The sequence below is a fragment of the Atractosteus spatula genome, chromosome 3 (assembly GCF_055471065.1).
Source record: "Atractosteus spatula isolate fAtrSpa1 chromosome 3, fAtrSpa1.hap1, whole genome shotgun sequence".
NCBI lineage: Eukaryota > Metazoa > Chordata > Actinopteri > Semionotiformes > Lepisosteidae > Atractosteus > Atractosteus spatula.
The window spans coordinates 55871364-55884574 of NC_142708.1; the positions used below are offsets into that span (position 1 = coordinate 55871364).

Consider the following 13211-nt stretch of genomic DNA (forward strand, 5'->3'; position numbering starts at 1 on the left):
TGCTTTAAGTCAGTTTATTTTCAGTATACATTTCATTTGAAAAATATAAATGCTAAAATAAATCATTTCACTTGTTTTTATTCTAAAAAGTCACAATAAAATCAATGAAAAAATATCAATTATTAATATCCTAGAATTAAACGTATGTTTCAAACAGCCTTAGTATATAGAATTTGTACGACATGCTGATATATTTGATTCTCTTTAAATAAATTCCATAAGTGATTTATGTGGTTATAACATTGCCTTATGGTGAAAGTACAGTACACTCAATTGTGCAGAGCTACATTGGTTTGGAGAACAGCTATAAATTAAAGAAATAACACAAGGAATGAACCAAACAGTATGGATTTATAAAAGATAAACATAACTTTAGGGATACATTACAGGTCATCGTAGTAGTTGTTTTTTTTAAATTGTATTTTTATCCCATTTCTACACCATTCTTTATATTTAAGATTAAGACACAGAAACTTTATTTTTTTAGGTCCGAGAGTATAAACTTTAGTAGACAGTGGAATACTTCTTAAAAATGTTGGAATTACAAATCAAAATATAAATTAATAGTTGTTAAAACTAAAACAGCATCATGGGCTGAAAAAAAGCAAAGATTTGATTCATTTAATGTTTGATCTATTTTCATTTGTATGGGTAAGGCAACTTCTATCTTCTCTCATTTGAAAACATTGCAATTGAACAAAACAAACTAACTCTTCTATAAAATAGCTCAATTGATATATACTGTATTGATAGTTACCTGCATCATCATTTTACTTTACATGTATAAGCCACTTACTGTAGGTAAGCTACTTGGTGCAGAATAAGCGTTACTTCTTATCCAAATACAGTTGGCAATCTGCTGAAACCTCATTTTTAGCATTATTGTGCTTGCAACTGGGGAAAATGTGCTGTTTATAATTGAGCCTGTGTTGGTCATAACAAGAAAACATGAAAGTGTAACGTGAGTCATGCAGTTGTTTTACAATGTGAAAAATTGGACTGAGGTCAATTAAACGGCGACTCTTCAGAAATAATGTCACACTGATGGTATTAAACCCATGGCTTCATCTCCAAATGTCATGTTTTCCAAGCACATTCTGAAACGGAAACTACTAAAACATCTAAAAAATAACACTACAGTACATCTCCAAGAATCTTAAAAGCGAGTTTCAAAAAGCATATGGGAAATTGTTTTAAATGTACCTGAGTACTTATCCAGATTCAACCCAACTGAACTTGCAGGTGCAGAAACATTTTTTTTTTAAATTGCAATACATTAGTAATAACTCAAAATGTCCCCTTTACAGAATGATGAGCCTGTTTCTTTCCTAAGACATACAGTAGGTATCTTTCTGGCAACATTGTATCACCAAAAACTATTTACAAGGAAAACAAACACATTGTAGGAACATTACTTTAGATTAAAAATGAAAGATATACTAGTACAAATGACTGAATGTTCCTGTTTTGGTTCACAATAGTGAGTGATGACAAGCAAACTGGCTATCTTTTGAGAATTGCCTTTTCAAGGTAGTAATGGAAACATTAAGTGCTGTCCTATATTAAATATACAGCTTGTTTTTTTAAGATTGTGTTATAATGCAGCACAAAAGCAGCATGTTATTTATTTTAATGTGAATAAAGTGCACATGTTGCTTTTAAAAATATTATTCCATCTGCAAACAGTTCAGCTTCCAAAAACAAATCAGTTCTTCACAAAATGAACACCAGGTACAGTATTTAAAGGACTGGTCCACTTTTCTGACCTCTCTGTACAGACAGTTGCAAGTTCTGAAGGGTAATACCCATGAGATTTCAAAAATAGGGTACTATTTGGTCTTGCAATGATGCAAGGTGCTTTGGAAAATCTTCAATACCAGAACTATCAAACACTGGCACACATTTAACTTAGTGAGAGAAGACATTTGATTCAATACTTCATATGAGATATTCATTGTTTTTTGTTAAACAATCATCAAAAAATACTGTATTTACTGTAGATCATCAATGTGATTACAAATAGCAATAAAAAGGGCATTAATGCAAACAGATCAGAGAATCATTATCATTGAAACTTCTTACAAATACTGTAAGCTTGTCACTATTATTTGTATATTACAAATGTTTTTTTTATTTCATAATACTTTTAATCTCTTGATTTTTTTGTTCCAAATGAACTCAAAAAGACAGAACAAGAATAAAGAATATTAATACTCTATTAAAATCCTATGCTGTGCCCTTAAAAAATTGATTAAAAAATCAACATAGTTTGTTTTACAGAATGCCTGGCATCTAAAAATAAGAGGTAGAGCTACAAAAAAGATCAGATTATTCTTTTCCTGCTACAGGAAAGTTTAATTACAGTAATTTCTTTTTTTAAACAAAGAAAAAAGTTCAGATAAGAAAAATAAAAACAGCAGATTAGGCCTCAAACTTCATTGCCATGTATATTGAAAAATGACAACATGAACTTCACTAATGCAGGACAGCAGATGACAATGGTGATGTTTTGCATAGTAAAGGATGTAAAAACATTTAATATGAGATGGCAGTGCTTAGTACTGTTTGTGCATGTGTGGAGGAAAACAAAAAAACAGAAAGATAACCAATTAAGGTTTCTCACACTTAAAAATAATTTCTAGGCATGAAAGTAGCATGGCAACCACAGTGCAAAAGTAAAAACACATCTTTCCTGGGTTATTCAGTTTCAGCTTGTTCTCTTAACAGAAAGCACTAGAGAGGGGAAGACGTCCTCCAGATTCTTACAAACAATGCTCTGGTCCCTCAATCGCTTTCAGGAAAGAACAGAATTCCGCCAGTCTTGATTGCAGAAAGATATGAAGACAGGGTGGAAAGGTTTCTTGTGTCTGTGCAAGGATTGGCTAGTTCAGAGAAACAGGCTGGATGTGTGTGCATTACAGTGATGTCTCTGATCCCCGACTCATCCAGAAGAAGCCATTGTCTTCAGGTTCAAGTTCTATTCTAATCTGAGGCACAGCTTTTATTGGATTTCTTTGCAGCCTGAAAAAGAAAAGTGTCCATTCATCAGCTGTCACAGGTCTTACAGTGCATTGCAAAATTATCTGCTCCCCTTCAAAAGTACTACATGTTGCTGTCTGAGCTGACAATGAATACAGTTCCAAACAGGACTTTGTTTAGAATCTACACAATCTACTCCAAACTGATCACACTAAAATGCCTTTTATTTTAAAATAAAATAATATGACGTTTACAGAAAATTACAAGATTTCACATGCGTATTGTAAGTATTGAACCCTTTTGCTATGACAACCCTAAATAATTCCATGTGCAAAATGACAACATTCTTGTCTGTGGAAAATCAAAGTTTAATTTGACTTCAAAGTTAATGCATGTGACTCTGTAAATTCTGTAACATATTGAATATGAAGCAACAACTCACATACTGAATGCAAATTGACCATGAAGACCAATGAACATTTGAAAGAAATCGGATAGTGGCAGAGAGGTACTGATCAGGAGATGGTTATTCCTTTGAGTACAGTTAAATTCATCATGAAGAAGTGGATTGTGCATCATACCACCCAGCCACTACATACAGTAGATCTAGTACATTGATCAAGTCACCCTTCTGAGCAAGCTAGAAACTAGTTAGGGATGCCACTGTGAAGTCAACAGCGACTTCAAAAGTTCTGCTATATACTGTCTACTGTATATGGATGATTGGTAAGAACGATGTCTTTACAGATTCATCTTTACTCAAGGTTGTGGTAGCGTCTTATGAGGGTTCTTCTCATCGGTAGGGGCTGAGGTTTGTCAGGTTTTGGGGAAAATTAAATGGTGCAAAGTACAGGCAAATATTGAGAAAACCTTGCTTGAGTCACCCAAGGACCTAAAACAGGGTTGAAAATTCAGAGTTCAGCAGGACAATGACAAGAAGCACAAAGACAAAGCCACAGAGAAGTGGTCTGATCAGAAGAGAGTGAATGTCTTTGAGTGGCCTAGTCATTGTCCTGACTTGAATCCAACAGAAATTTTATGGTGAGTTTTGATAATCGCAGCCCCCAAACTTACAGGGTAAGAAATGGAGCAATTGCACCAGAAAAAAAATGGGCAAAAGTATACCACCCAATTGTACAAAGTTAGAAGAAACCTGTTCCCCAAAAAACTGACAGCAGTAATAACTGCCAAAGGTGCTTCCACAAGTACTCACTTAGGGGGGATAAATACTTGTGCAGTCAATAAATTTCACTTTGTATATCTTCTTAAATATAGGCGTGGTCTCAAATAACTGGTTAAAGAAATTTTGCTAAAAGAAAGTAATTCCTAAATTAATGTAATGTTAAAGTTTATTACATAAGTTGTTTTTTTCACTTTGGTATTATAGTGTTCATTTTGTAGAAAGGTATGCATTGCACGGTTGATTAAGGATAATTTCCATACTAAAGTAATAGTAGTCTATCTTAAAAATATTATATCTAGCTGTAATTTAAGTTTGAGGATAAAACAAATGATCAATGTTATTTCAGAAACAGTTAGTCATACAAAACCTATAAACCAAATATTTCAATTTATAAATAATATAACAACAAAATTATATTTTTGCTATATTATTATTATTATTATTAACTTTAAGTAGTAAAAACATTGTATTCAGTTGTAATATTGAAATGTGGTGGTGAAACTCAATGAAGAAGTACATTTCATATTTCCAAATAAAATCAAAGGTAGAACAATAATACAGTCCTCAATTTCAGTCCTTCCAAGCAAAACTTGGTGCACCTAAACACTTAAACAGTACTCTACACCAAAATGATCTTATAAAATCTTTTAAAATACTTTTAAGCTCCCTGAGTCTTCCTGTCCTGAGCTCACTGGTAAAGCTTGAAATTGGCTTTCCTGTTGTAAGCCAGCATGCCCTTGGCTATCTTTGTCTAGAAGATTACCACACAAGATGTGTACATGAAGAGGATCTAAAAAAAGATACTGATTTTTTTTTTCTTGGAGAACAATTTCAATGGGATTTTAACTCAGCCCCCACAAGTCAGATAACATGGTTACTGTATTTTCAGTAAAAAAACACCAAAATTAGAAAAAAACAGGGGAATGACTTGACATTTGAAGAGCTTATTGTTGTCAATACAATTAAAATAATAAGAATTATTATTACTGTTGTTGTTGTTGTTGTTTGCGAATGCAATTGCAGGATTTATCTAAAGCCACACTTTAGCAAGATAAACCTCTTCAGTAGTTTACAGTCACATGCTGTGGCCAGCACTCTCATGTTGCAGTTTCATCATCACACGCTGGCTGATGGAGGCAGTTTAAGCTCAAATTCCCCCTTTACTGACAAATCTCATCTCCAAGGATGATCTGTCATTCAGCTAGAGAGCTCACTGAAAAACTGCTTTTCAATCATTTTAAACATTAGTTGTGTTCACATCTCATTTGAAAAAATAAACATTTTTAAGGACACTTTAAACTAGACACTACATTATTATAATTTTTGGATGTTTGAAACCCTTTATTTTTTGTATCATCTGCAAATAATCAAATGCTAACTGTAGCTGAATCTAAACAGTTGATATAAATCGGGACGAGCAACCAAACCTGATTTTATATCATCAGATTGCATTCCTTAAAAACAGTATATGCCTCCCGGGTACATTCCACATGTTCTTTCTCACATGTCAGTTTTCCATGAAACATGACCACTAGCCACCAATGCCTAAATGGACTGTTGCCCTCTCACCCAAAAACTAGCCCTGTTTAAACTGCACTGAACAACTTTATTCCCAGCCTTACTGAGTTACTGAAAGAAGCCTGCTGTGCTTCTAGTAACTTTGCTTTTTTTTTCACTACAAAATAGATTACCTGGACATGGAGTTGGATTTTAAATAAATCCGCTCAGCATGATGTGTGTCGTTCAAGGAAAGCTGGTGATTTTTCTCCTGTGGAATAGAAGACGTATGGTTTCTGGTTATGACAAGCATGAATTACTGTCGAGTCTTGTACAGCACATACTGTACGTTCCAGGATCTGTTTATGAGCTACACATTCCCTGCTCAATTTTAATTTACAAGAACAGTCATCAGAAACATTCTAATAACCACAATTCAGTACTGATTGTACTTCACCAGTATTGTATTTAAATTAATGAAAATGATATTTTTTAAAAATAGCTCACTTATGATGGGATAGATTTGTATGACAGATATAATGAGAGGGATTAAACACACAACAAATTAGTATTTGGAAACCAATAACATAAGGTGCCATTATATATACTCTCAGTATATTTATTATAATATATTAATAACTTAAATTAAAATAATGGACATATAATAAGCCCAAGAACTGCTAACTAGAAGTAAAAACATGAGAGCTTCAGTTTACCAGCCATCCTCTGAATACAGGAGATTCATCATAACCTCCACAGTACATTCATACAAGATGACAGTAAATATCCAAGACTCTAAAAATTCTACTGATTAACGTGAAAAGAATTTTACACCCTTCACAAGGACCATTCATGCACATCCTAGGCTCTAAACAGCTAAACTAGCTGCCCCTGTTACAGCCTTAGTCTCAATGGCCCAGAGGCAAACAGCAGTGAGGCACTCCCTTCTCACCCCCTGCAATGACAGAATTGCAGCTGGTGGTCTACAAAAGAACTGTAACTTTGGCCCAAATATATCAAGTTCTCCCACTAGGACTTCGGGACTGTCTGACGCTATTTATCTAAAAGAGAAATATTTCTGGATCCTAAAATAAATCTGAAAAGCAAGTCAGGCCATGACCACCCTACCATAACCTGGGTAATCACCAGAAATTAAGCTTATTGTACAATGAATTTTTAAAGTGTCCTGCTTGTCCAATACAATGCAGTTAAAATATACTGTATGAGTTGCACGTTAGTCAATGCAACTCAGCGAACCATTGTACAGAAAATACCATTTTCACACTCCTGTAAATTATCAGCTATTTCTACATAAAGTAGATCTTGTAATCCAATCAAAAGAAAAACAAATGTGAAAAGTGAATATCATGCATTACATAGGTAAAAAATACAATGCCTAGTCACAGTATATTGCCTAGGCTGTACACAGAATGTCCTGCATTTACTGTAACTCACGTAGCTATTTATGTTCATATCTAGTTTCAAAATAAGAAATGTAAACAGATGAAGAAGGATTTTTGTTTCCACTATGCTATGTCATAAAACAAATATATTTTTAATCATTTGAACCTTGTGTACAACAGAAAAGGTTTATTTCCTTCTAGTCATTTATTTGTACACTGCAGAAACACCTACTCTTAACACAACATGCCCAGTATATAACCAATCAAATATACAGTATAGACAACTTTGAGTAAATGTACTTTTCAATGATATCTTTCAATGAGTCACAGAATGACATTGCTTCCCATACTTTTATTTGCTTAGATTTTTTAAAAGGCAGAATTAAGCTATGAATGGGATTAATGGTACATGGAAAAAAAAGTATGGTTAGTAAGACCAAAACAATCTTGGGTGGAATTTCAGTCAAACAGTATGACTGAAGAGTTAGCAACAGAGTTGACCTAATAAGAGTCCAGAAAAAAGGGAGTTAGTCTAAGAGAAAAAGGAGACAACACAAAACCAGACAAGCAATGTGTGAGCAGCTCGTGGAAAAAAAAAAGTCAAACACAGAAAATGAGTTACTAGACAAGGGAGCAGAGAATTGGATAAGGCTCTGCTACTCACTGTCTGATGTTTTGCTATCACTTAAGAAGGGCTCCTGTTCCATCATGTCCATGGGAATTTTAATGCTGGGAACATTTTCAGGATATGGAAAATCGGACTGTGGAGGAAACGGGTAGAAATCTTAGAAAATAAAACATCTGCATTCACATTTCTAGCTTGAAAATCGGGTCTTCTAATACACATTCAGGAACACAACTGTGAGAAAAAGATTAATCATCTTATATAAGGCACTGTACTTCATCTTGTATGGCACAGAAAACACTAAAATAGACAGCAGAAAACAACAAAAGCCTGGAAAAAGTAGGTCTTCCTCTGCTTCTTAAATGTGTTTAATAAAATGAACACAAACACATTCTGATCTGAATGAAACAAATGTTGGTCCTGAAGATTATTTCCATTCTGGCAGAGTTGATAAAACCCCAGAAGCTTATTGGAAATGTAAATAAAAGATGCTGTATTTGATTCACACAATGTACAGTACGACAGGGATCTGGAGGCCTGAAGGACAGGTCTCTTTAAAGAACCGGCACCTGAAGAGCTGGAAGAAGATGTTTTTTTGTCCTATGAAGTCAATAATGAATAAATTTAGGAAATTAAGATCTGAATTGGAATGAAAATGTGCAGACACACAATTCTCTAGGACTTTTTTTTCTGGGTACTTTTATCCCATCCCCTAAAATTGTTTTTCGTACTTTGTAAAGATATATTTTCTAATTTAGTTATGCAGACCAAGCAATCAGTCTCTTTTTTTTCCAAATTCTGCCTAGTTTTAGAGGTTCATGAGAAAACTCTACACTTCATCCTATGGATGCGTAACCAGTTGAACTTGTAGATCCCAGTAGGGTTTACTGTATATTGGTTTAATAACTGTCAGCCTTCTGTTAACTAAAAGAGAAAGATTTGTAATGACCTAACCTGAATTTAGTTGTGTATATTTTCAAAACGTCAACATGACATTCGGTTTGGCACAAGCCTCCAAAAATGCTTAAGCTTGAACAGTCAGAATTACTCATTCAGGAATACCCAGCTCAGCGCTAAAGTTATCTAACACAGCTTTGAAGAAAAGGCCAACCCGTAATCCATTAATCCACGGATAAGTAAAAATGTTACACCTACAAAAGCTTTTTAATCCCTTTCCTTTTACATACAATGCTCTGACCCCTTTAAAATAATAAATTGCTCACATCATCAAGGTCACTGTCTATGCTCCCCTTCTTCTTCTTCTTTTTCTTCTCATCCTCCTTCTTCTTCTTATCCTTTTCAGGAATCACATCATCCAGGAAGCTCAGATCGTGCTGTGAGAAGAGGTAGTCCATAGCCTTTCTCACAGCCACTAAGGCAAGGATCTGTGGAGGGCAACACCTTGAAGTATTAGAGCCCAACAAAAGAATGTGACAGCTTATCAAAATGAAGGGGCAAAACAAAACTGTTTCAGCTGTTGAGTCTCACACCTGGAGAAGAGAGATCACTTTATTGGCCATATACAATTTCTTGCATTAGGAATTTATCTTTTCACATACCCCAACTTGCTCTCCATGAGACACACAGACAGGGAGAGAAGCTTGGGGTCAGAACACAGGGTCAGCCATTTATGCGGCGTCCCTGGAGCAGTTGGGGTTAAGGGCCTTCCTCAGGGGCCCAACAGAGTAGGATTTTTACAGCCAGTGCAGATCCACACTCAAAACAACAGTTCATTATAATTCCAATGAACAATAATTCCAAGGTTTCTTCTAATGACTCTGATCAAGTCATCATGTCATGCCATTGTCTATTCAATTTGTTACTTCTAAATTTATCTCATTCAGTAGGGGTTTAATAGTCTTTTACTAACTTCCCTTAGTATGTTAAGTAGAAAACATTTAATTCGAAATGACAAACATAACTTCAAAGTTGAAGTTGAATTCAAATCTTACAATACAGTGATCTCCATGCGCAAAACCAAATTAGTTCTAATGGTGCACAGTGGCCTTTATTTGGCAAAGTGTTGAGTGAAATGGAACAGGTTTGTGGCTTCTAGGAAGCTGGAAAGGAGGTGTGCCCTTACGCAGGACTTACCATGACTGGGAAAATAATAGCAGCCACGGTTGACTTGAGAATCCAGAGCAAGGCCAGACAGAGCACCTGAATAAAGGTGAACAAATGCACTCGACGCAATGGGACATGCCGAAGGTAGATAAAGTCAGGCTGATGTTTCGCTGGCATTAAAAGCAGTTGCAGGCGGTCCATGAACTATAACAAAACACATTCTACACTCAGTGTAACCAGTCACAAAATGAGGGAGCTAAAGATTTTTTTACAAAGTTTAACAGAGCTGTGAATTTTCTCTTTGCAAGAATGTTTAGTCTCAATCATCTCAATGGCAAATAACACACTGAATTTGCCATAATAAAAAATTAACCTTTTTTCAACATTTAGCTTTGAGTTATGACAAATATCTCAAGCCAACACTTCACAAGCAGATTCGCAAAATGTTATTAATAAAATATTAATGCCTTATAAAGCAATTACAACTATTTTATGACAACATCATATATCACATTTGATTGTACTGTAAGTACTCTCTAAGAAAATGTACAATTGAAATTGTGACTGCTGAAACTTCTCTACAAAGCTACTGTATGATACAATACACTTCCTTTTTCTATTATCAATTAAATTGAGTATTGCCTGCAAAACCTTTCTAACTTTCTAAAATGAACCATTTTGTAATGGTATTTTATTCTGAAGGGAGGCTAGTTATTTCTTGTGTGCTGCTCTGGTTGTTAAGGTCAAAAAGCACTTGTTATCAGAGGTTCAAGACCCAGTTTTTTTTTAATTAAACTACACATTATTATGGAACAAGTAATAGGTTTATTCCATGCTGAAAAGAGAAGAAAGAAAACACAACGTTTTGGCCGTGGAGCCTCCAATTACCACCAATTACTTGTTCCTTTGCAGCCTACGCATGCTGATGCAGCTACCCACCTGAACTACTACATATTATTATTCTGTGAAGGTAGAATATAGAGCCACAGTTAATGTCATTAGTCATGAATATTAACCATTAATCAGCAAAATGGCTATAAATAATAAATTAATAAGTTCCTTTGCTGAAAATGATGTTAATAATTTACGTTTGTTTCAAAAGGAAATTAAAAATCTAACAATGTGTGATGAAGGTTTCACTCAAGAGATGTTGCTGATGTTTATTCTGTGAGTACCACTGGTGTTTTCAACACTGAAGTGATATTAAGCACATTAAAGAAAGACATGCACTGATCATTTTTGCCACGCCAAGCCTGGCTTGACTAGATTCAGTGGTTGCCTGGTTAATGATTATTCACCCCTGTGTGACCTCTATTCAAACACCTTTATACATTTACCTTCTAATAACTCACCTGTACTCCATTCAGGGAAGCAACACCCATGTAAAGGAAAACTCCATACAGCACGGGCATTGGAATGAACTTAATAAAAGAGAATATTTCAAAGTTAAAATAACATAGCCAGAAATTAACATAGGTAAAGTACAAAATGTGTCCTCTTTGTATTTTAAATTGGTATACATCTCAGAAAACTGAAATTGCTTTATTCAGGTGTTCATATTGCTTTTAGGGAAAGGAAATTTATTTTTTTTCCAAAGAAAATAATCAGAAGGGTAAAAAAATATTTTTTTTGGAGTTAGGAATCATGCAGAACTGAAAATTAAGGTGAGGGTAATTTCTTTACACTCCTTTCATATTATCTTCTCTGCCTTTCTTTCTCTCAAATTTATATAATTTGTAAATGTATATTTAAAACAATTTTACACCTTTATCAATATCCCTATATACAGTAGTGTCCATTTGCATTAATTTTCCTATCCACCTAAATTTAATTTGACCACATATACAGTATATAAGATATTAAAGCAAATAACCACTGTGTGATATTATTATTTATACAATGCATTCTGTAATATAACTATTTTAAATTTGGTTAAAGGTGTCACAAAGTGTACTGGGGAGGCTATCCCTTTTTGTAACTGGACATCCTTGATCATTAACCAAACACCATTGGCAAGCCCTTATTCACCACCTACTGTACTGTATATACTTAGCATCAAGATCAGTAATTAAACACAAAATAAAACACACTCCCTGATATCACTGCAATATGGGCTATTCACAATTTTCAGCAAAAAAAGGTGGAATGACGCCGCATGTTTATGACAATAAAGATGAGGTAGAGTATGTAACAGAGTTCTGGTGGATGCTGGTGGCGACTGCTTTACACTTGCTTCACCCTAACTCCGTGATAGGAGCACCAGGCAGTACTTGCTCTTTATGTATCTAATGTAAACCTTCCGTAACTCAAATGGTTTATTATGGGACCAATGAAAGTTTTTATATAATGTCAAATTTTCGTACTGTATGTCAAGCCATGTGTAACCTGGGGAGAGGGTGTATTACAAAACACAAGCATGTAAAAAAATGGAATATCCATCTCAGGAGGACAAATACTGTACATCCATGCAAAAAAAGTAAAAACAGAAACGAAATAAAGTAAAAATAATTGACTTGTGCTGCAGGCTATATGAATAATGTGTATAATTAAGATGATCTCATTTCAAATATTCAAATTCAGTAAATTGAGCTTGCCACTAGGAGGCAGACACTACTTCACAATGTGAGATGTAATCTTCATGTCTTGGGTCTACAGCTCCTGGAAAGCCATAATATCTTCAGGTTTTTCTTATAGCTCAGCTCTGAGTGACTGAATTACAACAGTCAGTTACTTAAACAGGAGACATTAATATGCTTTTCAAATCTCTGATTCTTGACCCTTCAGTGATATTTATAAATCCTGCAGAACTATTGTTCTCCAATACCAAGTCCTCTGTTACATGCACATTGAAATGTCCACTATTAGTTTTTTCCCTAAGCCCTTTTTAAATATAAAATGTAAAGAGTTTTTTGTTCAAATTTAACAAGAATAAAAAACAAATGTTTTTATGAAGAAAGATAAACCTAAACCTTTGTTTTCCCAGATACTTAATAAGATTTGTCAATTAATTTCAGTTAATTAAGACTAAAACATAAAGCAACTACTCTGACACTGGCAAAAGCAGACCTGTTTATTTCCTTTTAAATAGGTTATAATTAACACTTGCATTATGCATGATACATCGGTTTGTTTTTTAAAGAAAAGTTAAAAAAGTAGGCCTGTATTGTGAGCAAACATTTGAACTACAGAGCACTGCAAAACATTGTCTTGATTCTCCTAATTTTGTTCTGCCCACAGCACATGATTTTGCACTTCTCTAAAGATAATTCCCACTACTAAATAACAAAATCAGTGTACCTTTAGCATTGGAGACATGAAGACAGACACACCCGTCAGAATGAAGACAACGAATCCTGTAACCCTTTGTTCTCTGAAAATACACACAGTTTTGTTCACCAAACCTGCCATGATTTTGTATTCTCTTTCTGAAACAAAACAAAGTTGTTCAACTGTATTTCAG

General features: G+C 34.4%; 1 protein-coding gene across 3 annotated transcripts in view; it reads right to left on the reverse strand.

The window, feature by feature from the left end:
• The window catches only part of slc4a4a (solute carrier family 4 member 4a), a 106423-nt gene continuing 93212 nt past the window's right edge, over positions 1-13211 (reverse strand). For 2 of the 3 annotated variants that reach the window (XM_088910450.1, XM_088910451.1), the window contains exons 20-26: positions 13049-13121; positions 11104-11172; positions 9782-9955; positions 8911-9072; positions 7727-7823; positions 5854-5930; positions 1-3021 (exon numbers count right to left, since the gene is read on the reverse strand). In XM_088910450.1, the coding sequence (XP_088766576.1) occupies positions 5887-5930; positions 7727-7823; positions 8911-9072; positions 9782-9955; positions 11104-11172; positions 13049-13121 (619 nt within the window). In that variant the 3' untranslated portion in view covers positions 1-3021; positions 5854-5886. The remainder of the gene's footprint in view (positions 3022-5853; positions 5931-7726; positions 7824-8910; positions 9073-9781; positions 9956-11103; positions 11173-13048; positions 13122-13211) is intronic. The other variant, XM_088910452.1, reaches the window with a different exon arrangement.